Source organism: Micromys minutus (genome assembly GCF_963924665.1).
Source record: "Micromys minutus genome assembly, chromosome: 2".
NCBI classification, from domain to species: domain Eukaryota; kingdom Metazoa; phylum Chordata; class Mammalia; order Rodentia; family Muridae; genus Micromys; species Micromys minutus.
In genome coordinates, this window is record NC_137971.1 from 50,835,963 (window position 1) to 50,863,908 (window position 27,946).

At 52.6% G+C, this 27,946-nt stretch overlaps 2 protein-coding genes across 11 annotated transcripts in view; one reads left to right on the top strand and one right to left on the bottom strand.

Moving 5' to 3' along the window:
• MARK2 (microtubule affinity regulating kinase 2) overlaps positions 1–18,901 on the top strand; it is a 62,036-nt gene extending 43,135 nt beyond the window's left edge. For 2 of the 8 annotated variants that reach the window (XM_080911580.1, XM_080911578.1), the window contains exons 2-20: positions 3,818–3,997; positions 4,229–4,282; positions 7,010–7,058; positions 7,318–7,383; positions 7,502–7,572; positions 7,796–7,852; positions 8,524–8,760; positions 9,410–9,529; positions 9,637–9,736; positions 9,819–9,931; positions 10,795–10,927; positions 11,159–11,331; positions 11,490–11,587; positions 12,319–12,480; positions 13,008–13,265; positions 14,265–14,291; positions 15,017–15,184; positions 16,196–16,240; positions 16,830–18,901. In XM_080911580.1, the coding sequence (XP_080767706.1) occupies positions 3,863–3,997; positions 4,229–4,282; positions 7,010–7,058; positions 7,318–7,383; positions 7,502–7,572; positions 7,796–7,852; positions 8,524–8,760; positions 9,410–9,529; positions 9,637–9,736; positions 9,819–9,931; positions 10,795–10,927; positions 11,159–11,331; positions 11,490–11,587; positions 12,319–12,480; positions 13,008–13,265; positions 14,265–14,291; positions 15,017–15,184; positions 16,196–16,240; positions 16,830–17,190 (2,427 nt within the window). In that variant the 5' untranslated portion in view covers positions 3,818–3,862 and the 3' untranslated portion in view covers positions 17,191–18,901. The remainder of the gene's footprint in view (positions 1–3,817; positions 3,998–4,228; positions 4,283–7,009; positions 7,059–7,317; positions 7,384–7,501; positions 7,573–7,795; positions 7,853–8,523; positions 8,761–9,409; positions 9,530–9,636; positions 9,737–9,818; positions 9,932–10,794; positions 10,928–11,158; positions 11,332–11,489; positions 11,588–12,318; positions 12,481–13,007; positions 13,266–14,264; positions 14,292–15,016; positions 15,185–16,195; positions 16,241–16,829) is intronic. The other 6 variants (XM_080911579.1, XM_080911582.1, XM_080911581.1 and 3 more) reach the window with 6 other exon arrangements.
• A 651-nt stretch (positions 18,902–19,552) lies between these two features.
• Positions 19,553–26,978, bottom strand: RCOR2 (REST corepressor 2). Of its 3 annotated transcripts, none has more exons than XM_080912144.1 (13): positions 26,880–26,978; positions 24,558–24,795; positions 23,837–23,893; positions 23,477–23,557; positions 23,204–23,256; positions 22,953–23,114; positions 22,719–22,843; positions 22,551–22,623; positions 22,254–22,469; positions 21,007–21,084; positions 20,402–20,459; positions 20,062–20,291; positions 19,553–19,962 (listed from the first exon to the last, which is right to left on the bottom strand). In XM_080912144.1, the coding sequence occupies exons 2-13, from the start codon at positions 24,682–24,684 to the stop codon at positions 19,648–19,650; spliced, it is 1,575 nt and encodes a 524-aa protein (XP_080768270.1). In that variant the 5' UTR covers positions 24,685–24,795; positions 26,880–26,978; the 3' UTR covers positions 19,553–19,647. The 3 variants fall into 3 exon arrangements, with proteins under 3 accessions (XP_080768270.1, XP_080768271.1, XP_080768269.1); XM_080912145.1 differs by lacking the exon at positions 26,880–26,978 and adding an exon at positions 26,221–26,312 and having other exon boundaries at positions 22,551–22,620; XM_080912143.1 differs by lacking the exon at positions 26,880–26,978 and adding an exon at positions 26,221–26,312.
• Positions 26,979–27,946: the final 968 nt, after the last annotated feature.

The window sequence follows — 27,946 nt, forward strand, 5'->3', positions numbered from 1 at the left end:
AGCAGGAGAGGGTGGGAGTTAACTTACTTGGGGTCCATAGCTCAAGAAGCAGAGTGTGCACAAAGTTTTACTTTGTAACATCTTTCCATGCTCTTCTCAATGGGTTCTCCTCACCCTGTCCTCTCTTCTGTTAGAAAGTATCTTGTGTCCTGGAGAAATTGTGGGGTCTGATAAATACAGGTTCAAGTCCTAAGAGTTGGATGTCTCAAATCTGAAGAGATGTTTGATGACTAGAACAGGGAACCAAGGAGCAGACACCAGAGCTGGCATACTTCTTGGGTCCTAATCAAGAGTCCTCTCTCACTTTGCTGGGAACCAACCTTTTACAGCTGACCCACCTGGGTGCCTTAAGAAAGCCTGTGACAGTCCACAAACAGCTCTGATTACATTTCAGCAGGCCTGGAGATTAGCAAGGGGCTTAGTTTAGACCTTTGTCACCCCTAAAACATCTCTGTGAGACCATAGTTGGTTTAGCAGACTTAGTTTGAGTCCAGAAGGTTACCAACAGGAGGATTTGACAATAGCATTTGGAGACATAATAGTTGCTTAAAAAACAAAAACCATGGTCTCTTTATGTAGCCTAGGCCAGCCTTGAACTTTCTCTGTAACCCTGGCTGCCTGGTGGTTGTTCTTCATTTAACATTGGATAAGACAGTTGACATGTGCTCTCTCATCTGCCAATGAAAGGTAGAAAATGTTTTATTGCCACTTCACTGATAAGGAAACTAAAGTTAGTGGGTGAGGAACCAGGACTCGAACCTTACTCTGTATACCAGACAACCTGCAGCATGAATGACAGCACAGGTCATCTTGGGGTGGTTCTCCCCTTTTCGGGAAGATGTTGATAGCAAGAAAGTTAACCTGATCTGAGTAGCAGTTAGGAGCTGAACTCTGGGAGTTTGTGTCTGGTTATCTACACTGCTAATCCTAACCCATAAGGAAGCAAGCACACAGCAGGCTTATTTGCTGCTTGAAGTGTAACAGCAGCTGAGCCCGGGGGAAATGCTACCTGTGTGACACAGACCAACCTGGCTGGAGCTTCCTAGCTTGTGCTTCGCAAGGGTCCAGCTTCTCACATTTATTTAGAGTGAGAATCGCAGGTTCTTGGGCTCAGTTTTACCAAGTTCCTGCTGTCCTTGGTTTCTGCCCTTGGAAAAGGGGTGTCACAGGAGCTTACATCAAAAGTTACCAAGGGAGTAGAGCAACTCAGTGGTTAAGAACATATACTGCTGTTGGGATGGACCTCAGTTCGAATAGTGGTTTACAGCTGCTTATAACTGTAGTTCCAGAGGATCCAGTTACCTCTTCTGACTCAACGGGCTTAGCCACATATGTGGTGCATAAACTCAGGCACTCACATCATAAGTTTTTAAAGTTGTCAAGGAAAGGGTCTGGTATTAGATTGGTAGAACACTTGTCTAGTGTATGAGAGATCTCAGGTTTAATCTTTAGCACCACAAAAAAAAAGAAAATTGCCAAGGAATGTGCCCACCTAGCAGCTGAGACAGAAAGGTTTCCAGTTTTTGGTGCCCCGAGAGCAGGGGAAGCACTGGATAGCAGTTTGTCAGGGAGGATGGGGCTAAGAGGAGGAGACATTAGAAGCTAGGCTTCTGAGACCTTAGGATGGTTTCAAAGTATCAGTTAGACAGAGCTGCAGATTAAACTACCTTTTTTCTTTTTCTTTTCTTTTTCTTTTTCTTTCTTTTTTTTCTTTCTTTCTTTTTCTTTTTTTTTGCATGAGCCCCAGGGTTTCTTGGAGAAAGTTTATGAAGCAGATTATTGGGGGAAAAAATTATTTGTCCAGCCACTACTTTGGACCAGCTACAGATTGGCAACAGTGGGACTTGAGGAATTGTAACAAAGATGACATTCCCTCTAGATAACTATAGATAACTATCTGCCTCTCTGGGTTTGTATGTAGGGAGGTCAAGGGGCCTGCATGGCTGTCTGTGTGCAAGGACTTCTGGGGTCTGAGTTAGCAAGTCAGGAAACCTAGCACATGGCTGCTGCACAAGGGCCCTGAACTGACACAGTAAAGAAAAGGGAATTTTGTAAAGCCCACACACTTCTTGCCAAGGAACTTCAGACTGTTCCCTGTGTTGAATAAGTCATGCTTTTTCTCTGTGGCTTCTGAAGGCTTCCCTTAGAGTCAGGAGGGAATCTGGGGGGAAGAAACTGGGCCTGTCATCTCCAGTCACCTTGCTGCCCTCTTCCTTGTCTCCCTGAAGACTCCAAGGTGGCTCTGCCTGGCTGTGGCTCAGGCTGTAGAACCAACATTCCAGTGTGCTCAGATGTTCTCTGAGAGGTGAATCAGAACTCAAAGCAGGGGTGAAAGGTTTCCTTTGACATTGGAGTATAATTCACATACCATCTACCCATTCAAAGTACAGATGAGTAGCTTTTATTAAATTTTGTGTTGTTGTTTGCTTTCAAAACATTTCCATTATCCCCACAGAAACACCATGCTCTTTGCCTGGCACCTCAGACTTCCTGCCACCCTCTAGATTTCTGTGACTCTGCATCTGCCTCTCTCGGTTTGTGTGTGTTGGACAGTTAAAGAGTCAGATGAGACGGTCCTTTATGGCCAGCGTCTCTGTCTCTTCAGGATTCTTTGGTGGGGCAGTGTGTATGAGTGCTTCCTTTCATATATATGATCAACTCTTATTCCACTGTGGTGTTAGGCCACATTCGTCAGCTGATAGGCATTTGAGTTGTTTACCCTCTAGCATTGAGAATTGTGCTTCTGGGATCATTAGTGCACAGAAAGTCTTCATACCTTTTTTCATTAGAACTATGCACTGTGTATGTAACTACTGCTTTTTCTCAGCTCATTTGCACCATTGGATACCGCAGAGCAGGACAGGCTGCTGCACTACACAGTCCAGTTGTTGAATTCATCCATTGGACAGTGATTCATGGGCTGTGGTTAAGAGCTCTGTCTGCTCTTCCAGAGGTCCTGAGTTCAATTCCCAGCAACCACATGGTGGCTCACAACCATCTGTAATGGAATCTGATGCCCTCTTCTGGTGTGTCTGAGGACAGTGACAGTGTACTCACATACATGAAATAAATAAATCTTTGGTGGGGGCTGGAGGGATGGCTCAGTGGTTAAGAGCACTGACTACTCTTGCAGAGATCCTGAACTCTTGCAGAGATCCTGAGTTCAATTCCCAGCAACCACATGGTGGCTCACAACCATCTGTAATAAGATCTGATGCTCTCTTCTGGTGTGTCTGAAGACAGCTGCAGTGTACTTACATATAATAATAAATAAATCTTTAAAAATAAGACAGTGATTCGATGAGTACTGTCAGGTGTATGATGTGTCAGTGAATAAAGAATATTATAGGCTGTCTTCATGGGTTTCCAATATCTCTGGACACATCAATAAATAAATGTAAAGAAGGAATAGAGGAGATTGATGCTAAGACCTGGGTGCTGAGGACTTTGGAGAGTGAGCAGGACTGTCAGAGACAAGGTCTCCCAGCTGTGATGAAGGCAGAGACTTCACTGGGTTACTAATGGAGGCTAATGAGGGTTGGTGGTGCTGATGAGGTACAGCTCCAATCCTGAGCTCTGATGTGTATAGAATCTTAGCCCTGAACTTTACGCTGTTTGCCTTTGCAGTGAAGACTGACTGTAATGCCCTTCCCTGTCCTCTTCCTCCTGGCTTATGATTCTTTGTATCCCTGCTAGTCTACTTTGGAGTCTGCCCCTGCATCCAGCCTCTTGGCAGTTTTTTCAGAGCTGAGGGTAGTGGTAGACAGACAGAGCTGGAGGGGCAGCCTGTAAAGGCATGTCTGTTTCCACCCTGCAGCCCACCTTGGGACACCTTGATTCCAAGCCCAGCAGTAAGTCCAACATGCTGCGGGGCCGCAACTCAGCCGCCTCTGCTGACGAGCAGCCCCATATTGGCAACTACCGACTCCTTAAGACCATTGGCAAGGGTAACTTTGCCAAGGTGAAGTTGGCCCGGCACATCCTGACGGGGAAAGAGGTGAGCACTGGGGTTGGGACCATGGTAGCAGCTCCTGTCCTGTTGACACTCCCAACAGGCAGTGCTGAGACTGTTGCTACAGCCAGCCTCATGTTTATCTGCAGAAATGAGATCTGATAGGGATACTAGGAGCCGAGCATGAAAATGAGTAGAAAATCTGATGGAGAAAGTAACAAGTCCTGGCTTAGTCTGGTCAAGAAAGTGATATTAGGCTTTTTGTTTTACATTCAGGTAGCTGTGAAGATCATTGACAAGACTCAGCTGAATTCCTCCAGCCTGCAGAAAGTAAGTTCCCAGTACCTCCCATTCCTTTCTAAGACTTCCTTTTAACGGTGATCTGCTGACCCCACAATACCACTTCCTTAAAACTTTTGTCCCTTCAAGCCAGGTAGTGGTGGTGGTGTAAGAGACAGGAGTATCTCAGAGTTCTAGGTTAGCCTGGTCTACAGAGGAACTTCCAGAACACCCAGTGCCTCACAAGGAAACCCTATCTTGAAAAACAAACACTCAAAAAACAAACAGAAAACATGTGCCCTTTCTGCCCTTTCCCTATGATTCTGGTTGGGTTTCCTGTGCCATTTCTGTCCAGTAGGCCTCCTGGCCACAAGCATGGGCTCTTCTGAAGTCTTCCAGCCACTTGGCCCTGTCTGACCTACTTCCCGCTCATGTCATCTCCTGGCCTGTGTCCAGGTCTCTGCAAACACATGTCTGTAGCATTGCTAGAAGTACATGCAGACCCAGAAACTGAGTGACCCAGTGGAGTGGCCCTAGGAGTTCAGGGGTGAGGAAGCAGAATCTACCCCTGGATGTTTGCCAGCTCCATTTCAGAGCCAGATATGGAAAACTTGAGTTCTGAGTGTGTGTGGCAAGGTGCACAGACTCAAGGCCTCTGTACCCCCTCATCTCCAGACTCTTGCTGAATACTCATTTTGTGAGTAAGCAGCTTTTGCTAGATGAAGTTAAACTTTTCTTCTTCTTGTTAACTGAGGTCTTCTTGGATTGTGGGACAACCCCCAAATAGATATAACCCCTGTGCTAAAGAAACTATAAAGTGTGGTGTGTGTGAGAAAAGGAGACTTTGGATGCAGAAGGGGAGCAACTTGCTAGTGACTTGACAGAAGTGGAAGCACTCTGTCCCCCATCCTCCTGGATGAAGGCTTTTAGGAGACAGAGCGGGGCTCCTAACCAGACCAGACTTCCTGTGGCCTTTCTACTGTATCTGACCCCTGCTCATTTTTTCTAAGACCTGTTTCTTTGTTATATACAACCATTGAGTTTTTCCTGCACATACCACAGTGGCTCAATTAGAGGGACATAGTCATGTAAACAGCCACAGTGACAGGAGAAAGGATGAAGAGCCAGAGATTTTTACGGAGGGTGATGCTCCCAGAATCGGAATGGATAGAGTGACTTCCCTAGCATGCTAACAGCTAGAATCAAGGTGTTCACAAATTTTGTTAGCCCTGAAGGGTTTTTGTTACAACAAAAGCAATATGGTCATCACCAGGTTATTATCAAAGCTTATGGAGGAAAAGGAGGATGCATGTCTCTGCCACACCGGCTCCAACCCTGCAAAGGTAAAGCTAGCGTGGAGTGGGCCTTAGGCCTTGGAGCATTGTGGCTTACTGTTCATTGTCGCTTACTCTGTTCATTTCCATCGACAACTAAGCCATCTCATTCCCTACCTCTTTTTTCCCCCCCACTTCTTCCTGATTGATTGGAAGTGTCAGACAAATAGAGGGGTTTATTTTAATTTTTCTTTTTTGAAACAGGATATTAATGTGCCCAGGCTGCCCTTGAAGATGAGGATATCCTGTTCCTTCTGCTTCCACCCCCAAGATGCAGAAATATAGCCATTTAAAAAGCCCTTTCTTACATGCTTTGTTAGCAAGACCAATCTCATTCTGGCCAGTCAACTCGGCTTACCTTTCTTCTTAGTATTCCTTACCTAACATTAGAGTTTTGAAGACATTGACCCTTCAAGGTTCTAGACAAGCCTAGACAGCTCTAGGTTCTAGGTTTTCCAATACCAGATGGTTATGTTTGAGAATAGGAAAGTGACTACTGGCTTTGGGTACCATCTCAGGTCTGTCCCCATTGGTCACTCTGAGATGGTGGCCAGGGGCCTTTGCTTTTTTTACCAGCATACTGTTGGATGAAAGAGGAGCAAGAAAAGCCCAGGCTCTGACGAAGGGGAAGGTCAAATCAAGTTTCTTTTGTTGCAGTCCACCAAAGCTCTGGGACACTATCGTGGTGGGGGGGGGCATTTTTACTCTATTCTATACTGAATTAGGGCCCCAGACAAACCACCTCATCTCCACAAACAAACCAACCAACCAGTTCTGTTCCTTGTTTAAGTGATGAAGCCTGGGAAGTTACAAAACCCGTTCTTTAGTTCTCTGTTGCCTGCAGGGGAAGAAGTTCATTTCCATCATCTTTCAGTATGGAAATGTATGGTTTGGAGCCCCTGATCTTGTTTTACAAAGAGAGCGTGAGTGTGTGGAGGTGGATTTGATTAAAATTGGCATCAGCTATATATAGGAGTGGGTGGTTTCTTCTATTACTACCTTAGAGACTCAGGAAAGAAAGACCTATCCCCAGTGCAGACCCTCTGACATCTTGATGTCAAAAGACGACACAGTATCCCTTTGGAGCACCTTGCTAGTCACCAGACCAGTTCAAGGGTTTGGACTCTGAGCTGGCAGAGGAGCTCAGTGCTGAATACTCAAAAGACTCAGGCTCCTTCTCCCCTGCAGAGGCACCTGACTGCTGTTTTGAGGCTAGATTTGGATGGGTGTGAAAGAGGGCAAAGTCTGAGCAGTGAGTTAGTGAGTGAGCTAGCTCTGCTCCTTAATCCCTCTCTGCTCTCCTTCCCTCTCTCCATGGGTTTCAGGTTGGTTTCTTTGAGAGGGGATCTGTTTTAAAGTGGTGGGGGAAACCACACTAGAACTCTGAAGGGGTACCTAAAGTCTCTAGGCAAAGCATGAAATGAACCTATGTCTTCTCTTCCAGCTGTTCCGAGAAGTAAGAATAATGAAGGTTTTGAATCATCCCAACATAGGTGAGAAGCACTGTCTTCCCTTTTTTCTTCCCCCGCATTGAGGCTCCACATGCTCCCATCCACACAGGCATCCCCCTCCACAGTACCTTGCCTTGTAGATTCTGTCCTGGAGGGCGTCAAACTGCTTGTGAAGGCTCAGCTCACAGTTGAGCTACATCTTGGCACTGTGGGCTGCCCTAAGGAATTTGGACGGTTCAAGAGGTCCTTAGCATTGTGGACACATGTGCCTCTGAGTCCCAACACAGCCCTTCTCTTGCAGTTAAGTTATTTGAAGTGATTGAGACAGAGAAGACGCTGTACCTTGTCATGGAGTATGCCAGTGGCGGTAGGTCTGGCACCGTCACTTGCTCTTGTTTCCCACCCTTGTGTCTCTACCCTCCCTGGTCCTGCCCACTCCCTACCCCCACCCTACTCACTGCACTCCTCCATTTTATCTCCTGCAGGAGAGGTATTCGATTACCTAGTGGCCCATGGCAGAATGAAAGAAAAAGAAGCTCGAGCCAAATTTCGCCAGGTGGGTGTGTCTCCACTCAGAGCCGTTGGCCCAGGTGGCCTTAGAAGAAGGTTTTCTTCCTCTGCTTGTTTACATGATAACTTCAAAATAGGTCATCAGTAACAGTTCTGCCAGCCCCTGTGCTTCACTTTCAGACCCCAGGCTAACCCTTCTTCCTTCCTTTTAGATAGTGTCTGTTTCACTTTCAGACCCCAGGCTAATAACCCTTTTTCCTTCCTTTTAGATAGTGTCTGCTGTGCAGTACTGTCACCAGAAGTTTATTGTTCATAGAGATCTAAAGGTGAGGTGTGTTCAAATTTTCTATGTCTTCCTATGGGTCTGGGTGGTCCAGAAACTCCAGGCATTGATGTTTGTTTATGTATTTATTTATTTACTCATTCATTCATTCATTCATTCATTCATTTACTTACTTACTTGGGATGACCTGGAAGTGTTTAGGAATGGCCTTGTCCCCAGACTTAGGCTCCCACCAGAGCACTAGCAAGCATAAATGCTTTACCCCTGTCAGCTGTCAGGTGTGACAGGAATACTTCAGGCTTTCCTGGTCCTTTTGGCAGCCTAGTGGCTGACCTAGGAAAGAGTGTGACTGTGACTCTAATATCACAGCTGTTCTCTAGGCACACGTTCTTGTTATCTCTGTTAGCAAGGTACTCATATTTGTACTATATCTGTGAGTCAACTCATTGCTAAAAGAACTCGCAGGCGTGAGCACAAAACATAGGCCTACTCTGAAGCTTTCTGCAGTTCCCAGGGTCAGGCCTACAGATCCCAGCTTTGTGCCTTCCTCCTGTCTAGCCTGTCTGTGCTGACTGACTGTCCCTGCCCTGGAGGTGGAGAAAGCTTGACTAGAGATGACTTTCTGGTGGCTCTCTCATTCCTCTCCATCCTGCCTGTGCCGAGGTCTTAGGGTTCTCTTCTTGGGGCGCTGATGCTCACCACCTTCTCTCCCAGGCAGAAAACCTGCTCCTGGATGCTGATATGAACATCAAGATTGCAGACTTTGGCTTTAGCAACGAATTCACCTTTGGGAACAAGCTGGATACTTTCTGTGGCAGTCCTCCTTATGCTGCCCCAGAACTCTTCCAGGGCAAAAAGTATGATGGTCCTGAGGTAGATGTCTGGAGCCTGGGAGTCATCCTCTATACACTGGTCAGCGGATCCCTGCCGTTCGATGGACAGAACCTCAAGGTGGAGTGAAATGCAGGCTTCCATCATTTTATTTTTCATTTTCTTCCAGCCTCTGGTCTTATCTCTGCCCTCTTAACTTCACTTGTTCGTTTTTCTCTCAACCCAGAACTTCAGAGAAAGGCCCTTCAAGGAAATGCAGTTAAATAATCTTCCATGCTAGATATGGTGGCCCATCCTATAATCCCTGCAAGTGGAAAAGGCCGGGGCAAGAAGAGTTAGAGTTTCATGCCAGCCTGGGCTGGAAAATGAAATATCTCAAAAATAAACAAAAGGAGGCTAACAAGGTGGCTTAGTGGTTAAAATTTGGTGCCCAGGACCCAAACAGTAGAGGGAGACCGTAGAACTTCCTGCAGGTTGTCCTTTGACCCCCACTCATACTGTGGCATGTACACATCCCATCCACAAAATGAATAAGTGTAGTTTTTCTTTAGGAAAGAGGTTGTTTTACACAGAAATTAAGAATCTTCATCCCATCTTCAGAGATAGTACGCGTCCACCTCTCCGAAGCACTTTCAGAGGGTCCATGGTGCATAAGGTTTTTGTTTCATCTGGGAGCTGAGTTCTGTTGTTTTCCAATGTCTGCTTATCTGAATCTTGGTTGTTGGACTTATTCCCTTAGCCTGGACTAACGTAAGTTTTCTGACCACAGGAGCTTCGGGAACGGGTACTGAGGGGGAAATACCGTATTCCGTTCTACATGTCCACGGACTGTGAAAATCTGCTTAAGAAATTTCTCATACTTAATCCTAGTAAGAGAGGCACTTTAGAGGTAAGCAACCTAGAATTTAGCAGGCGAAGAAATCCTGGGGTTCCCATAGAGACCCCCATTCTGAGTTTCCTCCTCCTATGCACTTTACCCTTCCCTCTGTTTCCTAGCAAATTATGAAAGATCGATGGATGAATGTGGGGCATGAGGACGATGAGCTAAAGCCTTATGTGGAACCACTCCCTGACTACAAGGACCCCCGGCGGACAGGTGAGGCTGTGCTAGCTGGGAGCTAGAGCCCGCCCATGCGTGGAGACCAGCCTTAACTGTCCTCCCCTCCCCCAACCACCAGAGTTGATGGTGTCAATGGGTTACACACGGGAAGAGATCCAGGACTCGCTGGTAGGCCAGAGGTACAACGAAGTGATGGCTACCTATCTGCTCCTTGGCTACAAGAGCTCTGAGGTGCGTGCTTCCTGTTCCTATGCCCTGGCCTTTAGCCCCTGGTGAGGACAGAAGCCCATATCATAAATACATATACCCTCTGCTTAGCTAACACGAGGCCTCAGCCATGCTGAATAAGGCCCTCAGTGAATGAGCAGGAATCATGAGGAAGGTCGGGCTTAGGCTCTGAAGGGTGAGTTTGAGCTCATTGTATTGATCAGAAAGGGCTGAGGTAGTCTGACTAGAAGTTCTGTGTTGGGGCCAATACCCTTTGTCTGTCTGTCTGTCTGTCTGTCCATCTCTAGGTTTCTATGTGTATCTATATCTGATTGACAGGAAGCTTCCCTGGCATATTGCCTCTTTTTGGGACTTGTATCTAATTATGTTTCTTTGTGCAATGGGTCCGTCTTGGCTATGGATCTGGTAGCTTTATGATTGTTCTTTTGCCAGTTTGGGTTCTAAGTGCCTGTTTACACTCATAGCCTCCTAACGTGGTGGTAGTAGGGTCCCTCTTAGTTATCACTATAATCTGTTTTAGGGTTATCTCCATGGCACCTGGTATGAACCTTGGTTTCTCTGTGGGAAGGGATGAATCTCTTGGTCTGAATGTGTATTCTTGTTGGTATATATGCACCTTTGGGTAGGAAGGCTTAAATTAGTCCTCTCTGAGGAAATGACTGACCTTCTGGGGTGGCATGTCTTTGGTGGATTTGTTTCTGTCTATGTCGGAGCATATGTGATCAGGGGCATCAGTCTATAATTAGTCTTGTAAGATAAATGGGAGCTTATATAAGGGCAGGGTAAGGCATGCAAGCGTGTCCATCTGGCGGTGTCTCCTTAGGACTCACACTCTCCTTTGAAGCTGTTGTTTTCTGTTCTTGCAGCTGGAAGGTGATACCATCACTTTAAAGCCCCGGCCTTCAGCTGATCTAAGCAACAGCAGTGCCCCATCTCCTTCCCACAAGGTTCAGCGCAGTGTCTCTGCCAACCCCAAGCAACGACGCTCTAGTGACCAGGGTATGTGCTCTTGGGACTCACAGGCCGGTGACACCTTTCTCCTGAACCCTTACAGGTTCTTTATGATGGCTACATTTCAGTCCTGGTGTAGCTCCTTCATAGTGTGGCCATGGGCAGGTTAATAACTTCCCTCCATCACATACACAGTGGGGCTCTGATGCAAGAAAATGCCAAACAGGCAGTGGGTCTGCAGCAGACTCCTAGTCTTACCCATTTTACATCTCCCTGTAGCCGTCCCTGCTATTCCCACCTCAAATTCCTACTCAAAGAAGACTCAGAGTAACAACGCAGAAAATAAGCGGCCTGAGGAAGAGACAGGGCGGAAAGCCAGCAGCACCGCCAAAGTGCCTGCCAGCCCTCTGCCTGGCCTGGACAGGAAGAAGACCACTCCTACCCCCTCCACAGTAAGCCATGAGCTTGTGGCCCTTAGCTATACCTGAGCTTACTAAAGAAAGTGGGCTACAGAGCACCTTGGGACAAGGGACTCCAGTGGTCCTGGGGAAGAGTCTGACTGGACAACACTGACTCCTGTGAGACAGTACTTGCCCTCTGTTTCCCACAGAACAGTGTCCTCTCCACCAGCACAAACCGAAGCAGGAACTCCCCACTTTTGGACAGGGCCAGCCTTGGCCAGGCCTCCATCCAGAATGGTAAAGACAGGTGAGTATCTAGACTGCCTACCATGCTCTTGGGAGCCACATCTCACAGTGGGCAGTGATACCTGTCAGTAGCATCATCTTCTGCCTCTCCAGAGCAATGTCCCTGGAGTCCTGTCCTGGCTCTGTTCAGTCTAGCCATCCACCTTTCCTCCCTGCTCCATGCCATCCCTCCTGTCCTCTGATCCTTGACATTTACCAAGCATAGGGTCCCAGTGAGCAGCTCACTAAACTTCCTGGTCCTTGATCACAGCCAAGTGTAGAGTTGCTCGTGTGTAGCTACATGGCTTTGTGTTTGTACAGAGTACCCATCTGAGGGGTCCCTACTGGGGGCTTCATTGTGGCCCCAAAGCAGAGTCCCCCACCTCACCTGCCACCTTGCTTGGTGTTACAATCCTAGCTCCACCTCTTTTGAGCTTAATGAAAGTTTCTCCTTAGTAACATCCTGTCCTTTGTACAGAGAAAAGAATCCTTGTTCTCACACAGTGGCCTCCTGTCAGCTTTTCTTCATTTGGGGTTTTCTCTTCCCAGGCTCTGGTCTACCTGGCTGCTTACTCACCAAGCCTCTACTTAAAGTGGCTTTTCCTTAGCTTCTTACTGTCCTTGAGCTGCTCTCTGGGCCTGACCTGCATCTGCTGAGGCTACAGCTCTTGGACTCCGGCCCTTCCCTTGCTTCCTAACCCAGGCTCTTTACCTCACCTTAATCTGGGCCTCTCCGCTGCTTTTGTCTCCTAGCCTAACCATGCCAGGGTCCCGGGCCTCCACGGCTTCTGCTTCTGCCGCAGTCTCTGCGGCCCGGCCCCGCCAGCACCAGAAATCCATGTCTGCCTCCGTACACCCCAACAAGGCCTCTGGGTTGCCCCCCACGGAGAGTAACTGTGAGGTGCCTCGGCCCAGGCAAGTGTGCTGGGGTCGCTGATGCACTTGTCCCCTGGCCTGTCCCACCTGCCCTGCAAAAAAAAAAAAAGTTTCTTGTCACCGGGTGGGGGGTGGCTGCCTCATTTTTGTCGTCTTAGCTACAAGAAAATGGCCCTGTTCCTACACCCACAAACTAGGGCAGGTGATAGGGAGGCCTCTTCCTCAGTCCTCAACTGTGCAGGAAGCTGTCCTGAAGCTCCAGATGGAAGGTTTTTTGTTCTTAGGGACAGACTCAAAAGAGGCTTCTCATTGTCCCCCTTGTAGGTCCAGGGCCAACTCTATCCAGCCTGTACTGCTTGCATACATGGGTCCTCCTTGTCTCCCCTCCCTCCCTCCCTGGACCATCTCACTACTGTCCTCAATAGTTGGTCCCTTTCGTCTGTGTCCTCTGTGATGGCTGCTTTCTGCCCTAGCATTCCCCATCCCCATCACAGGGACTACATGTGCTCAGCACTGGTGCCGCCCCGTTCCTTACATATGCCTTTGCCCCTACCTCTTTCCCATAGCACAGCCCCCCAGCGTGTCCCTGTCGCCTCCCCCTCCGCCCACAACATCAGCAGCACTAGTGGAGCCCCAGACCGAACTAATTTCCCACGGGGTGTGTCCAGTCGAAGCACCTTCCATGCTGGGCAGCTCCGACAGGTGCGGGACCAGCAGAATCTGCCCTATGGTGTGACACCAGCCTCACCCTCTGGCCATAGCCAGGGCCGGCGGGGAGCGTCTGGCAGCATCTTCAGCAAGTTCACCTCCAAGTTTGTCCGCAGGTGAGAGGGGCTGGGAGCATACCTTCCCACTTGCATGGTGGTTGGGGTGGGGATAACAGCTGGAATTGGGACCTCAGCAGGACTGGACAATAGGATTGTTGTCAACATCTCAGGCACCTAGACTCATCCTCTTAGGCCTTTCCCCAGCTCTTCTCAGGCACCCCTCATTCGATGGCCCCAAGCAGATGGGCGATGCCGCCTCCTCTCTAGGGGAGTGTGAACTCAGATGCTAAAATAAAAGCCCCCTCTTCTCTCCTGGGTTCCCATGGAAACTTATATTTGGTGACGCAGCTGCAAAGTCATGAGACATGAGCCAGGCTGGGATGACAAGATTTTCCTAGTCTATTCTTGCCCCCTTTGACCTCCTTCCTCTGTTTGCCCTCCCTCAGGTAGATAATGTCTGGCTCTAACTATGTTCTTCTGCCCCAGGGCTTCCCAGGGCAAAGCCCTCAAATGGAATGGCTGCTGAGGGCTGCTGAGGGCTGCAGTGGCCTCTCCTGCAGCTCCAGGGTTCCAGTGCCTTCCTGGCCTAGACCCAGGTGGGGAATCTCTTCATGAGTTTCTCATGCCTGAGCCCTCATCGTAGAGATAGATGAGTGGCTTAAGGTGGCTTGGGATGAGCCATGGGATCTCTTAGGGTACTCGGTCCCCTTTGTATCCTGCAGTCTACACTGCTGAGAGCCAGGAGGGGCCTTTGAGAGCAGACCTACCCACCCTTGCTGCTCATCCCTTTACACACCCAAGCCACTAGACGCGGGTGAGGCTGCAGGGCGAACAGACCTGAAGTCAGGACTCTAGTCTCGCTGAGCGGATCTTCTAAAACTGGGGAGACCCTAGAACCTGGAAAGCCCACCCCCACCTGCTGTCCATATACCGTCTTGTTGGTTTTTTGTTTTGTTTGTTTGTTTGATTGGGGTTGGACTTTTTTGTTTGTTTTTGTTTTGTTTTTTGTTTTTTTATTTCCTTTTTTATTTTGTCTTTTTTGTTTGTTTTTTTTAGAAATCTGTCTTTCAGGTTTGCCAGAAGGTAGGCGTTGAGCCCGCTCCGTGTGTGTGTCTGTCTGTCTGTCTATGTCTGTGTCCTGCCTCCATCACTAACTCCCCATTGGCTGATGCTTCCTGTCTTTCTGCTGACCTTGTACATGTGGACCTCTGTCTGCTATCTTAAAGGGATGATGAATTCTCTGGTGGGGCCGCAGCCCTAAGCTGACCTTTGTACCCCTGCCCCTTCAACACTGGCAGGGCGTAGAATACGTGTTCCCCTGAGAGGACATTTTAGATCCCTCAGAGCAAATGAGTTTGAAAGTGAGGGGCCTCCCTTGGTCTGCAGGTGCTTGTCCTCCGAAGAGAAGAGACCTCAGGGATTCTCCCTTTAAGATTGTCTCCTTGTGCACACCCAGGTTTGGGTCATATTGGGCTCCCTTTCTGGCCCTTTCCCTTGTGCATGCGCTGCAAGTAAGCTCCATGGGGTTGAGGCGCATCTGGAATGGTGTCTCACTTGGGGGTGTCCTGGGCTTGCTGAACCTCAGGGCTATGACCTGTCTCCCATGGACTGTGGCATGACAGGACTCTGGAGGTACTACAGGGACATTAGGGTCCCTTGGCTAGTCTGACTCCTCCAGGCCCCCAAAGCCTTTGCCTTATAGACGTAGTGTAGCACCCCCTTCTGGTGGATGCTGCAGAGCTGACCCAGCCCACCCTGGCACAGCATCTGGGCGCTCACGCTGCTCTCCTCTGGGCTGTTTCCTCCAGATGTCGCCTGAGCCTGCCAAAGAGCCAAGAGCTGGATATTCTCAGGCAGGGGTCATTCTGCCGCCAGGCCCTGGTGGAACAGCAGGAGGCCCACACCCTGCTCCTGCATCTCCCTTCCTGGGACAGAGCCTGGCTTGTTCAGCCTGGCCATGTCCTCTGCAGGCCTAGGTACGCCAGGTACTAAGCTGCAGACCAAGGGCCAGATTGGGAACTCTGGATTTGCCTGGCAGGTGCATTGGCTCCCCAGCTGAGGGAGAAATGGGCCAGATGTGATCTTGAGATATCCCTGCCTACCCACCCCATCCCAGCTCGCTGCATGGCTGGCAGGGGGCTGCCCCGTAGGGGCCTGGAGAGAGCAGTTGGAGCCCTTCCTTTGCACACCAGGGCCCTGCTCACAGTGTGCTCATTGGCATCTGTGTCTCGTGTCTTTCTGCTCCTTTTACATGTGCTGCTGCTGCTCTCTCCTCCTTCTTGTCCCTCCTCTTCCCTGCAGCCCCCAGTATTCCAGCTCTGGGCACTCATCTTCTTGGCAGGAGCTGGAGAAGCCGCTCAGCAGGGCCAGACCTCTTTCTCACCTCCCTAGAACCCTGCCCAGTCCTTGCTTTATGTGAGCAGTCAGCCTGGCAGCCAGCAGTAGGGGAGTCAGTAGCACAGCGGCCTTTGCCCACTGGGCCACAGGCACCAGGCCCAGGTGTCTGCCTAACAACACAGTTTTGACAGAGCTTCTTAAGAGGCTTCCTGTCTTCTAAGACAGACAGTATGGCCTTTACCTCCATCTTCAATTTCTGAAACCCCAGTTATTGGCACAAAACTTTGCTCCCAACCCTCATTCCAGTAGTAGGCTTGAACCTGATGTCTGCTGGTGTTGGGCCATGCTGGGTACATGTTGCCTACATAACCACACCTTTCTCCCCCAGAGTGGGGCTCCTTCCACCAGCACATATTTCCGGGAATGTGGGGAGAAACAGCCCCCTGGTTGGGTTCCTTGTCAGATAGGGGTAGTCAGGCTACAGTATGAGGTACTACAGTGTTAGCCTGCAGATGACTGGCAAGTAGCTTTCAGGCTTGGGTCCTGCCCACCCCCTGCTGGCATGTCCCTAGACCCAACCTCACCTGGGTCTGCAGGGTGGAAGGAGCGAGAGATCCCAGACTAAACTCTCCCTCGCTCTGTTTTTTGAGGAACCTGAATGAACCTGAAAGCAAAGACCGAGTGGAGACGCTCAGGTGAGAGGGCTGGAGCCAGCACTGTTGGCCCTGCCCAGGCCACCGGGCTTGCCACAGCCTCCTGCTCCTCTCTTCCTCTTGCCATTGCCTTTCTCTGGCAACTCTGCCCTGCCTCCTTCTTGGGGACTCCCTTTCCTCAGAGAGTTTCCCTTTCCCACGTCTACCTGCAGTAGTTCTAGACCCTGCTTGGGTCCTGGCACATTGGAACCAGAGCCCTGGCAGGGTGGGGGCACGCCAGGTTCCCACCCCTGCTGGCCTTGCTGCTCATCCTCATGGAAGACAGTCTGCTTGGTGCTGCTCAGTGCACTTGTTCCTGCCTGATCCCCTAAAGAAAAGAACCAGTAACAGCATGGAACTGCCACCTACCCCAGCTGGCCTCTTCTTACCCCTCCATCCTGAGAGACAAGAGCCAGAGGCCTCCCATGTCCCAAGTGCCCCTTCAGGACAAGGGACTAACTGCTCCCTCTTCCAGCTGCTGCTGTACTCTTTCCTGCTTTCCTCTCTGGCCTCAGGGTCTGTCTGCCAGGGTGGCTCCCTATGGGTGGGATATCTCGGCTTTCCTCTTACCGTCCTTCTACCTTCTCCACAGACCTCACGTGGTAGGCGGTGGAGGCACTGACAAGGAAAAAGAAGAATTTCGGGAGGCCAAGCCTCGTTCCCTGCGCTTCACATGGAGCATGAAGACCACGAGCTCTATGGAGCCCAATGAGATGATGCGGGAGATCCGCAAGGTGCTGGACGCCAACAGCTGCCAAAGCGAGCTGCACGAGCGGTACATGCTGCTGTGCGTGCACGGCACACCAGGCCACGAGAACTTTGTGCAGTGGGAGATGGAGGTGTGCAAACTGCCCCGGCTGTCTCTCAACGGTGTTCGGTTTAAGCGGATATCGGGCACTTCCATGGCCTTCAAAAACATTGCCTCCAAAATAGCCAATGAGCTGAAGCTTTAACAGGCTGTCAGGAGGGGCAGCAGAGGCCCACCAGTGGACTTGGCTGCTTGGGCCAAACCTGCATCCCCCCTGGAGAAACTGCGGGATGAATTGGTGTGTCTCCCCTGCTGGCACTTTTCCCCTTCAAGGCCCTTCTCAGTTTTTTCTTCCATGTTTGTGGGGGATGGGAAGTGGTTCTTTCCCCTCCCACATTCACCCCTGCCCAGAAGTCCCTCCTTTCCCCTCTACCCCTACAGCAGGCAAAGGAAGGGGAAGGGGTTGGGGGGGGCAGGGCTCCCCCTCGGTACTGCGGTTGCACAGAGTATTTCGCCTAAACCAAGAAAATTTTTATTACCAAAAAGAAAAAAAAAAGAAAAAAAAAAATCCCAGCGGCCACCTTTCCTCCCTGCCCCCATTGGGACAGTCAAGACTGGATCTGTGGGGTTCCTGGGAGGGTGGCTCAGGGCTGGAACACTCTCAGGCAAGAGTGGTGGAGTTCCCTGGCAGGCCCTCCGCCAGGCCCACTTTGGGCTTCTCCCCTCTCCCCACTTCTTTCCCCTCCAAGCAACCCACCAGAGGTGGCCTTCCCCTGCCCCCAGGCCCTTGGGCTACAGGCCTTTACACTTGGAGCCCAATGGGGGTACTGCACAGTCCTGGAAAGGGTGAGCAGTGGGACCCTGGCTCCCTCCATTACCATAACCTCTGCCCTCCTTCCCCAGAGCTGGGCATTTTCTTCCGTGAGCTGCTGTGGGGACATTCGCTCCCCTTCTCAGAAGTCTGTGCCATCTTCTCCCACCTCTCCAGGTGGAAAGCGGGGCTGACCCCAGTTCTGGTAAAGGGGAGGGAATGGGCCATGGGCTCTCAGCCCCCAGGGGGCCGCTTGGGAACAGGGACACAGCTTCTCCGTTCTGGGCGTCTTTGTCTGAAAGCACAGCCCCTCACCACCCCTACTGCTTCCCCTTCCTTGGCATTAATCTGGGCACCGTTCTCATCTCTCAGCTTTGCCTTTTCTTCCTGGCATTGCCGCCCCTCCTCTCAGGAGACTGTCCAGGGCCTCCATGGCTGCCTGGCGGAAGGCTGGATTGGGCGGCAGGGCCAGGAGCCTCTTGTCCTCCACAGGGTGGGGCAAAGTAACTCCTGCTTGCTAACCTCCAAGGCCAGTGTGTGACTGTAGGCGCTTGGCTGGTGGTGGCCACTGCATCCCTTAATTTATTTCTCTGCTGTTTCAGTTCTTGAGAAATTGGGGGAGTCCTACAGAGGCTGCCCCTGCCCTCACCTGAGTTGTACATTTTTTTTTTTTTTTTTGTGATGGGTTATTTTTTATTTTTATTATTATTGGGGATTTTTTTGTTTTGTTTTGTTTTTGATTTATGATGACTCCACTCTTGGCCCCAGTTGTTGTCTGTCACTCCCACCCACCATCGCCCTGGCTCCCAGGCCAGGTCAGGCTCACCAACACATTGAGTCTTGGGTTCCAGGAAGAAACCTTGCCAACCTCAACCCTCCAGCCCCGTGCTCCACTGGCTATGGCTCAGACCAAGGGCTTCTCCTTTTCCCTCTTGCCCTATGGAACAGCCCGGGTGCTCCAAGGGGGCCAGGAGGGCATGGCTTGGCTCCCAAGATAAGGGGTGGGGGCCAGGACACCCAGGCAAGGTGGCCCCTCCCTGCCTAACCCCCTCTTCCCCCACCCTGCACTTAGTTTCTCCTCTGGATCAAACACGTAATAAAGAGAATGTTTGGAATCTGAGCTGCTGCCTTCTGTTCCTTCTCCCTGCTGGGTGGAGATCCAGTCCCCACTCCCCCACCCCTGGGCAAGATGTGGCCTTGCCTGTCTGGCAGAAGAGAATTGGTTACTGTCTAGGTCCTGGTGGAGGCTAATGCTGGGTGGCCAGTTACCTCCCACCCACAGCACACATGAAAGACTCATACAGTTAAGGTTGCATTTATTTCTTTTTTAAAAATGTTGAAAAATAAACCCATGTCTGTGTAAGTCCCCAACCCTTCTTTCTCCAAGCTTTTGGGGTCAACAAAGTGGGCCTCCTCATAGCTTCCCAACATTCTTCCCACCAAGCCTCTGCCATCCCCACCCCAACCCCCTTCCACTGCACCAGACTTATTGCTAAAAGGAAGGAAAGGTGAATGAGGCCGGCTAGCACACCAACTGCCCTCTCTCATCCCCCAGGCTAAAGTCACTACCCCCACACAAAGGGTAGGCCCAGAGGGCAGCAGGCAGGTAAGGAGGCAGCCATTCCAGTCACAGCCAGGAAGCAAGAGTCCCTGCAGGCCCTGAGATCTAGCCCCTGGCTTGGGGTTTACAAGCTCAGCTGCCAGGAACACATGCAGAACCCACAGGTCCAAGCTGTGCCAGCTGGCAGCTCTGGGTATTGAAAGGCCTGGCGAGAGCCCTAGTCCCTTCTGTCCTTACTGCTGCCAGAGATACCCAGCCAAGGGGGTCAGGAGCAGTGGAGGATTGAGGGCTCAAAGTGAGGGTGCAGGGGGCTCCAAGGGGGCTCCAACCAGGGCAGGTGGAGGCTGAGGACCAGGGCGGGCACTGTGGCGAGAGGCAGCCAGGGCAGGGCGGATGAGAGGTGGTGGGGGCTGGTTGGGGGCCAGCCGGGGCTGCAGGAAGCGGCCCTGCTGAAGAGGAGGTGGCTGGCGGAGCAATGTGGGAGCTGTGGGCAGAGGTGGCCTCAGCAGTGGAGGTGGCTGGGAAAGCGAGGTGGGTGGTGGAGGTGGAGGCGGTGCAGGGGGTACTGATCGGGGTACTGATGTTGAAACAGATGTAATCTGGACCTGAGGGGAGAGAAAAGAGTGAGGAGACTGCTCCTGCACACATTCAACATCCTTAAAGACTCACCTCTCCTCCCTGGAGACTAACCCCCGGCTTCTCACCTCATCATCTTCTTCCAGGGCTGTGGCTGGTACAGGAGCCCCTCGCCTGGCCTCGTCCATGGGGACTGGAGCTGCGGGGGCCCCATCCTGCTCAGCCTCCCATTCCTGCAGCACCTCTTCCAGGTTGAAGCGGCGACGGTAGCTCACAAAGAAGGTCTTCACTTGGGTCAGAGTCTTGTTCCCAATCACCTCTGCAATAGCCCCAAAGTCTTTGCCATATCTACGAATCGCTGCAAGGGTCAAAAAGGGCAGCAGACTGTAAATGCCCCTCAGAACTATTTACTTCCTCTCCACCTTCAGCCCCTGGAAAGGTAAAAGGTCTCTATGATCCCCGACCCACCTTGGACAGCCAGAAGCTGCTCATCTGTGGTCCAGCGGGAGTTGAACTTGGTATTGGCCTGGAAAGCCAGGAATATAAATAACCATTAAACTAAAAATATGCAAAGGGAGGGAGGGGATAGAGAGATGGCCCAACTGGTAAGAGCACTGGCAGCTCCAGCAGAAAACCTGTGGTTACCCATTCCTACATTGAGACTCACAACCATCCAAAACCTAGGGTATCTGGCGCCCTCTTCTGGCCTCTATGGGCAGCATGTATACATGTGGTGCACTTACAAAGATACAGACACTCATACACTTGGAAGAAAATGTCTCAGCAGATGAAGGCTTCTGCCACTAAGCCTGGTAAGTTTGATCTCCAGAATCTACAACATAGAACTAACTCCTCCAAGTCATTCTCTGACTCCCACATATGCACTAAGACTCCTGTCACCACCTCACCCATCCGACTCCACTGCACCCAAGTTGATAAATGTGAAAAAGTGTTTTGGAAAAAAATGTATGCTTCCTAGGCAGATTCCCCTCCTCATTCCCGTCCTGCTTCTAGGGGCAAAAACAAAAAACAAAAAAACACCTTCTGCACCCAAATAAACAGAACAGCCTTACCTCGGGTGGGCGGAGAGGGTCAATGCCACCCTCTAGTGCTTGGCGGAGGCTGCTGTTGGTCTGCTTCATGCTCTGAACCTACAAAAGCCAACAAGTAGAAGGACGCACCTGTGGATCCCATGAGTCCAACGCCATTCACCTCACCCAAGTCCTTCCACCACCACCCTGCCCAGCTCTCCCTCACAACCTTACGCTCTGGTGATTCGGCCAAGTTACCACTCTTCTTGATTTGGTTTTTACATTTTATTTTCTTTTTTGGTTTTTTTGAAGGACCCACTGGCCTTAAACTTGCTCTAAAAAATCCCTCAAAGCTAAGACTACCTTTGAACTCCTAATTCTCCTGTCTCTGCCTCCCAAGTGCTGGGATTATAAGAGCCTACATACACAACACCCAGCTTTCTAATTGAGACCAACCTCTGAGGAATGAGACAGTTGTGTAAAGGTGCTTGCCACAAAGTCCAAAGACTTGAGTTTGATCCTCAGAACAACTTATGTAAAGGTAAAAAGAAAGAAAGAACCACATGGGCACCATAGCACACATGCTAATACATGTATTATATATGTATGCATGCATACGTGCATCTGACACACCCTTTCTTGCCACCAAGTCTGACCCGAGTGTGATCCCCAGTACCTAGTAGAAAGAAAAAGCCAACTCCCACAAATCATCTGACCTCCACACCATGGCATGTGTGAGCCCTGCCCCCACATACAGAATAATAATGAGATAATATACTCCCAGATAGCAATGTATCCCCAGATAGCCTAAATTCACTATGTAGCCAAGGACAGCCGTCTATGTTTAATGCCTAGAAGAGCTAGAGAGTTGGTAGTGTTCGTCTAGTATGCATGCCAGCACTTCATAAACAGGGCGTGATGGCACATGCCTGTAACACCAGCACTTGGAGGGTAGAAGTAAGTCAGGAACTCAAGGTTATCCTCTATTACAGCACAAATCTCAGTCTAGCCTAGAATATATGAATCCCTGTTCCCATTCCAAAAAAAAAAGGCCAGGGAGCTAGCTAAAAGTACTTCCCAAAAAGCCTTAAGACTTGAATTTGATCCCCAGACCTCATGTAAGGTTGGAAAGAGAACCACACGAACTTTCCGGCACATATGCTTTACCCCCTACCCCCACAACATGAAGCAGAAAAGAATGTCAAGTTATCCTAAGTCCCTGACAGTGGGACAGAGCTAGGCTTGGCACTATACCATTTCCCTTATCCTAAGGAACTAATGACCCTCACCTGGCGCTTAAGAGAGACGAGCTGAGAGTCAAGGCCTCGGAGTGTGAGGTTAGCAAGGTCTGGGCTTCCCGATACTGCAGTGAGGCCTTCCGGACTCAGGTACATGCCCTTGGGTGGACGCCTCCGAGTTCGAAGAGGGTGGTGGCGGTACTGAGATACCTGGACCTCCTTTTTCCCAGGACCAGGCCGTGCATTCAGAGGTCTGGATGGCAGAGGCTGAAGGGAAATAACACCGTGTGCAGTCCAAGGACAAGCTGAGGGGTGGGCAGGGCAGAGCAGAGCAGCTAGGGACCTCACCTCTCTCTTGGGGTCTCCAGTATCCGGCTCTCCCTCACTCACAGCTCCTCGTCCCTCTTCTAGCTCATCACTGCTGACACAGAGCCAGGTAGAAAATGAGTGAAGGCCCAACCCAGAATACTGTCAGCCTCCTGCCCCCTGCCCCCTACCAGCAACCCCCACCCCCACCTGTCTTCTTTGTCCTTGCGGCCACCCAGCCGCCTGGCCTGCCTGTCCATCACACTAGTTCGACTCCGGGTCTTCTTCCAAGAGTAGTAATACTTCACCAGGCTGGGAATCAGCTTGTCGGGTAGCTGGGGAGGCAAGGCCAGAAACAGGAGTCCACCTGAGACTCTGGCCCCAGGTAAGCTGTTTGAAACTAGAAGGCTGAGGAGCAACAAAGGGCCAGAAACACAGGCTCACCATCTGCTGGATCCTCTGGAAGCACTTGCCATGGAATCCAAAGGCCTGCTCAAACAGCACTTTGTCCTCGACCGTCCACTCATCAGGGAAGGGAGTGAAGTTGGCTAGATCAGCCAGCGATTTCTCCACATCGTGTTTATGCCACAGCAGCATCCCGAGTGCCTGGCCCAGGACAGAAGCAGCTCAGGCTCTGCCACAGCAGTACTGCCTGCTCGGCCAGCCCCTCCCCCAGCCCCAGCCCCCCAGCCCACCTGCTCAATGTTGTAGCCATGCTTCTCCTTGGCCATTGCAATGTACTTGTCAACTGCAGGGGGAAAGAGGAGGGTCACAGGGAAGCCCTCAAAGAAAGGCCGCTCGCCAGCCTACAGCACACTGCCCAGGTTGGTCTCAAGCTCCTAGGCTACGGCAATGCTCCTACCAGACTTCCATGTAAGTGGGACTAACAGCATACTTCTAAGAAAGAGTTGGCTTTAGGAGGACAAGAGCTAAAACCCTGCTCCCAAGACTGGGCCCACCCGACTCACGTTTGGCATCTGATACACAGTGGTTGGGTGACCACACCAGCATCCCCTTCAGCTCCTTGTTGCTATAGCGTGCAGGGCTCTCTGAAAGGAAGGGCAGAATTAGGACTGCTGCCATTCACAGAAAGAGGAGACCACTGAGCAACACAGTCAAGCTGGGAGGTGAGGCCCAGAAGGGAAGGAGGAGCTGAGACCCAGACAGGAAGGCAGAGCAGGAAAAGTAACAGTGCCACGGGGGCCACCCACCCCGCCCACCGCCTGTCCCTCAAGCAGGAGCCAGCCAAGAGTTCCCAGGTGGGGCTGCAGGCCAAGCCATCAGCCTCCACCCCTCGCTCCCCCCTCCATGTCTGTCCTGCCACTCACCAGGCTTGCACTCCGGAATTACTGCTTGGTAATTGGTTCCAACTCGGATCATGCTGTCTGTGGAGCCAGGGGAGGCAGTCAAGACTCCAAGGAAGTGGGGGGAGGATATAGCAAGGGGAGGTAGCTGATCTGGAGTTCTCCTTCCTGACCACTCAGGGACCCTACCATCCGGGAGAATCACTTTTCCTTGATAGTCCCCCCAGCTTCCCTCCAAGACAGAGGAAACTAGGAGACACAGACCCTGCCTAGTCATGGCCATGGGGGGAAGGGAGGTTAAGAGGACACTTTTAAAGCCCAGGCCAGAGCAAAGTGCATTGTTCTGCCTGGGGGGGGTGGGAGCTTGGAGGGCTGCCCCTAGATTTGGACCACAGCCTTGCAGGGAGCTCGGGGCTCCTCCCCACATGAGCTTCACAGCTCCGCATGGAGGTATCTTTCCAGTCCTTGGTCCAATCAGACCTCAGGCTCCTGCAAGGTTGCAAGGTATGAAGACCCAATCCATAACTGAGGCATCTTACGCTCCCTCAGCGACTGAGGGCAGAGAAGTGGGTGGTCAAGGGCCCAGCCTGTAGATTTCCCGGGCCGGCAACACCAGGCACCAGAAGGCTGAGGCTGCAATCCAGGAGCAGCAGAAACCATCTGTGGTTCGCAACTCTCCCCCTCCCCACCTTCCGTGTTCCCTCCCCGGACCAGCGCGCCTTTAACCCTAGGCCACCGGGCTCACCATGAGAGTGCTCCTCCTCGCTGCTGTCATCCTCTGAGTGCGGCTGTCCGCCGTTGGGTGCCGTCTTGGCCCGACTTCGGGACAAGATCCCGGAGCCCGCACTGGGCTTCTCCATTACTGAAGGCATTACCCTTCCCGGCTGCCCCGGGGGGCACGGGATCCTTTGGAGAGCGCAGGAGCTTGCCGCGCTTGCCTCGAGTGCTGCGCCCGGCCCGGCCTGGAGGGGTCGCCAGTAAGGCTACGAGAGGCAGGAGGTCAGCGTGGCTAGGGTCCGGGAGGTCGGGGCCCCGGAGGGCAGCTCTAACGCTCACTGAGACCCCCACGGGCGAGGACGGCAGAAAAGTTTGTGAAGAAGTGGGGGTACGTGGGGGACGGCGCGGCCGGGGACACGCTCGTTCCGTGCGCCCCTCGGGGTTGGTGCTCCCCTGGGGAGAGTCAGGGCGCGCTGCCCTCGGGGAGCCCCGGAGCCGCGCCGCGCGCCTGCCCACGCTGTTGGGCCGGCAAGGGGTGCCGCGCAGTGGCCGCCGCAGCTGACTCCGCGCCCCTCGGCTGTGCAGAGGATGCCCCGGTCCCCAACGGGGGTAACCCTGCCCGACCCGACCCCACGGCAACCACGCCAGCCGGCTGGAGCCCCCGCGGCAGGACGGCGCGCACGGCGTGCGGCGCTGGAGCAGAGTTGCCGGGAGGCGGGCGGAGCGCAGCCGCGGGCGCCGCCTCGCACCCTCCCCGGCGCGCTCGCTCGCCCCGCCGCGCTCGCGCTACCGCCGCTCGCTCGCCCGCTCTCCGCCGCCGCTCGCTCCTCGCGCACACAATGAAGCTGCTGGCAGGGAAGTAGTGCCGGCTGCGGCCTCAGCACCCCTCCCCCAGCCGATGCCTCCGCCAGCTGAACATCTGGCCCTGGGGTGGGAGGGAGGGCCCGGGGGGCGGGGCCTGGGGCCGGGGCTAGACCTCCAGGGGGTGGGGTCAGGACCGGAATGGGGAGCGCGTACCCCCCCAGGGAGCACCCCTGGTGTCTCTGAGTTCTCAGACTTGGTCCCTGTGGGTAGACCCCAGTGCCCCCCAGGAGAAGCCCGGGGTCAGCCCCACCCACAAGCACACCGATTCCACACTAGTGGGCTCTGGTTACTGTGGCCTGCCCCGGGGGCCCAGAGGCTGCTTGTCCGACCGCCCGGGTGGAGCCCAGCTTTTCCTTCCATTTCCCTTCCTGCCAAGGAACTCCCTGCCCCCCCTTCCGCAGGGGGATCCCCCCTTCATGCGCCCTTGGGGGCCAAAGCGGATGGGAGGCCGGACAGGCGCAAGATGAATTTCTCCAAGAGCTACTGGGCTAGAACCTGACTTCTGTTGGGTCTGTGGGTCCCCAGGGGTTACCCTAGTGTCTTTCAATTGCTGCAGTCTGCACCCCAAAACAGTAGTATCAAAGACTGAGGAATGGGCCTGAAACCTATAGGGCAAGGTCTGGGCTGAAACGGGCAAGCTCCCCACTGGGTTCACTGTCACCCCAGCTGGAAGCAGCATCTCCCCCTCCCCCCGACAGGCACAGGCAGAGTGACAGACAGGGAAGCGGGTTGGGAGGCACAGACGGAGTTGGGGGAGGGGGTGGGCAGAGACTTTCAAAGCCAGACCCAGCCACCCTGCCAGGCACACAAAGAGCCAGCGCACTCACCGGCAGCAGCTCGAAGCCTGTGAGCTGCGCCTGTGCCCGTCCCCGCCGCCTGGGGCACGTGCTGCAGCTCACACAGGCCGAAGCCCCCGCCCGCCGTCCCTCCCACGGGGAACCCGGACTCCTGGACACGCCTCTACCCGGGCACACCCGCTATGCCCAGATCGAGCCGAGCCTGCACTCGCATCCTCCTCTCCCCTTTCCTTCCTTGGCCACTCTGTAATCAGATTCCTAAATTTAGAAGCAGCCCTGGCCCCAACCGGGGATCCCTGCCCCCACCCACTGGCTGTGGCCGACCGGCCCGGGTCCTGTGGTCAGGCCACGACCTGGCTAGGGCATCCTGTTCCTGGGGGCTCCTTGCCTGCGGCCGGCAGAGTCAGACAAGACCCCGCCCGACTTCAGCACTGTCCGGCCACATAGGGCCACCCAGTCAGCGGCCACGTTGCCCGCCACACCTTGAGCCAGGGTTATGGGGCCTTTTTCCTCTCCTTAAATTATGAGCCGGGCACCAAGCCCCAGGGTGGGGAGATCTGGGACAAAGAAAGAAAAAATGAACCAGAGGCAATCTGAGATGAAGGAGTCTGTTCCAAGAGGCAAAGCGACTTCCAGTGACCCCTAGAAATAAGTGGCAGGGAGCCAGACCTGCCCCCCAACACCTGTACCTTGTAGTGAGGTGCTCCTGTTTCTGTCCCTTTGCCTAGCTAGCAACCGTTGTGCACACCACACTCTCCTCTGATGGCGTCTTTCTTGCTTCTAGCACCCTGTTAGTCAAGGCTTCCATCGAGTCCCCCATCCTCCACGTGCGTCCTTCCACAGTAGAACCTAGGATCTTGAGCCAAGACCCTACCTACCCCAGGCCTCAAGCATCAAGCTTAGTTCTTGTTTCCTTCCTCCAGGGCTGCCCCAGGTGCCCCAGCATAAGGCCTAGCAAGGATCCCAAGTCACTGGCTTCCCTTCTGGCCCACAGCCACTTCCCCCACACACTGGGACCCAATACTGTTCTCACTTATCCCTGGAGCCAGCCCCCAGCCCCACCCACACACACCGAAGGAAGATCCTACTCTAGGGTGGGGGCAGGGCAGGGCGGTTTTCTTATTTATTTATTTTTAGGTTAAGAGTGCTGTCTGGAAGCCCTGATACAGTGAGCCTTCTGCCAAGGAGGTGAGACACAACGCAGGAAGGGCATCAGAGTTTAGGGACAACTGTGGGGGCCACAGGGTGCAGCGAGGTGACTGGCTTCAAGTGATGTATCTCATCCTCAAGCTGCAAGGGCGCAGGAGAGAGGCAAGGTCCCACCCCGCCCACCTGCTGCAGCCGCCCCCTCCCCAGCTGGCCCCCTCTTTTGTGAGAAGGCACACAAAGGACAAGGGGCCCCGGCCGGTCTGGCCATCTGCTCCTAGCTGCCTGGAGGCTCTTAAAGAGACAGCTCCCCCTCCCTGCGGCCCTGGGACTATGGGGTGTGGCTATGCCACAGAACCCAATCCAGGCGGTACCCCAGGTCCCACCCACTCTAGTTCCCTAAGTCCTAAGGTCAGGAATCTTCTTCCCCCAGGCATGGGGTGCAGAGGTGCCACGTGGCCAGGAATATGGGGTATGATAAGGGAGAGAGCCAGCCAGAGACCAGCCCCTCCTCTCATGCAGCCTGAGGAAGCTCAGAAGCAAGCAGCAAGAACCTCACCTCCCCGAGGCCACCTGCAAGCCTGGATAGAGCTCAGGTCTCCCGGGAATG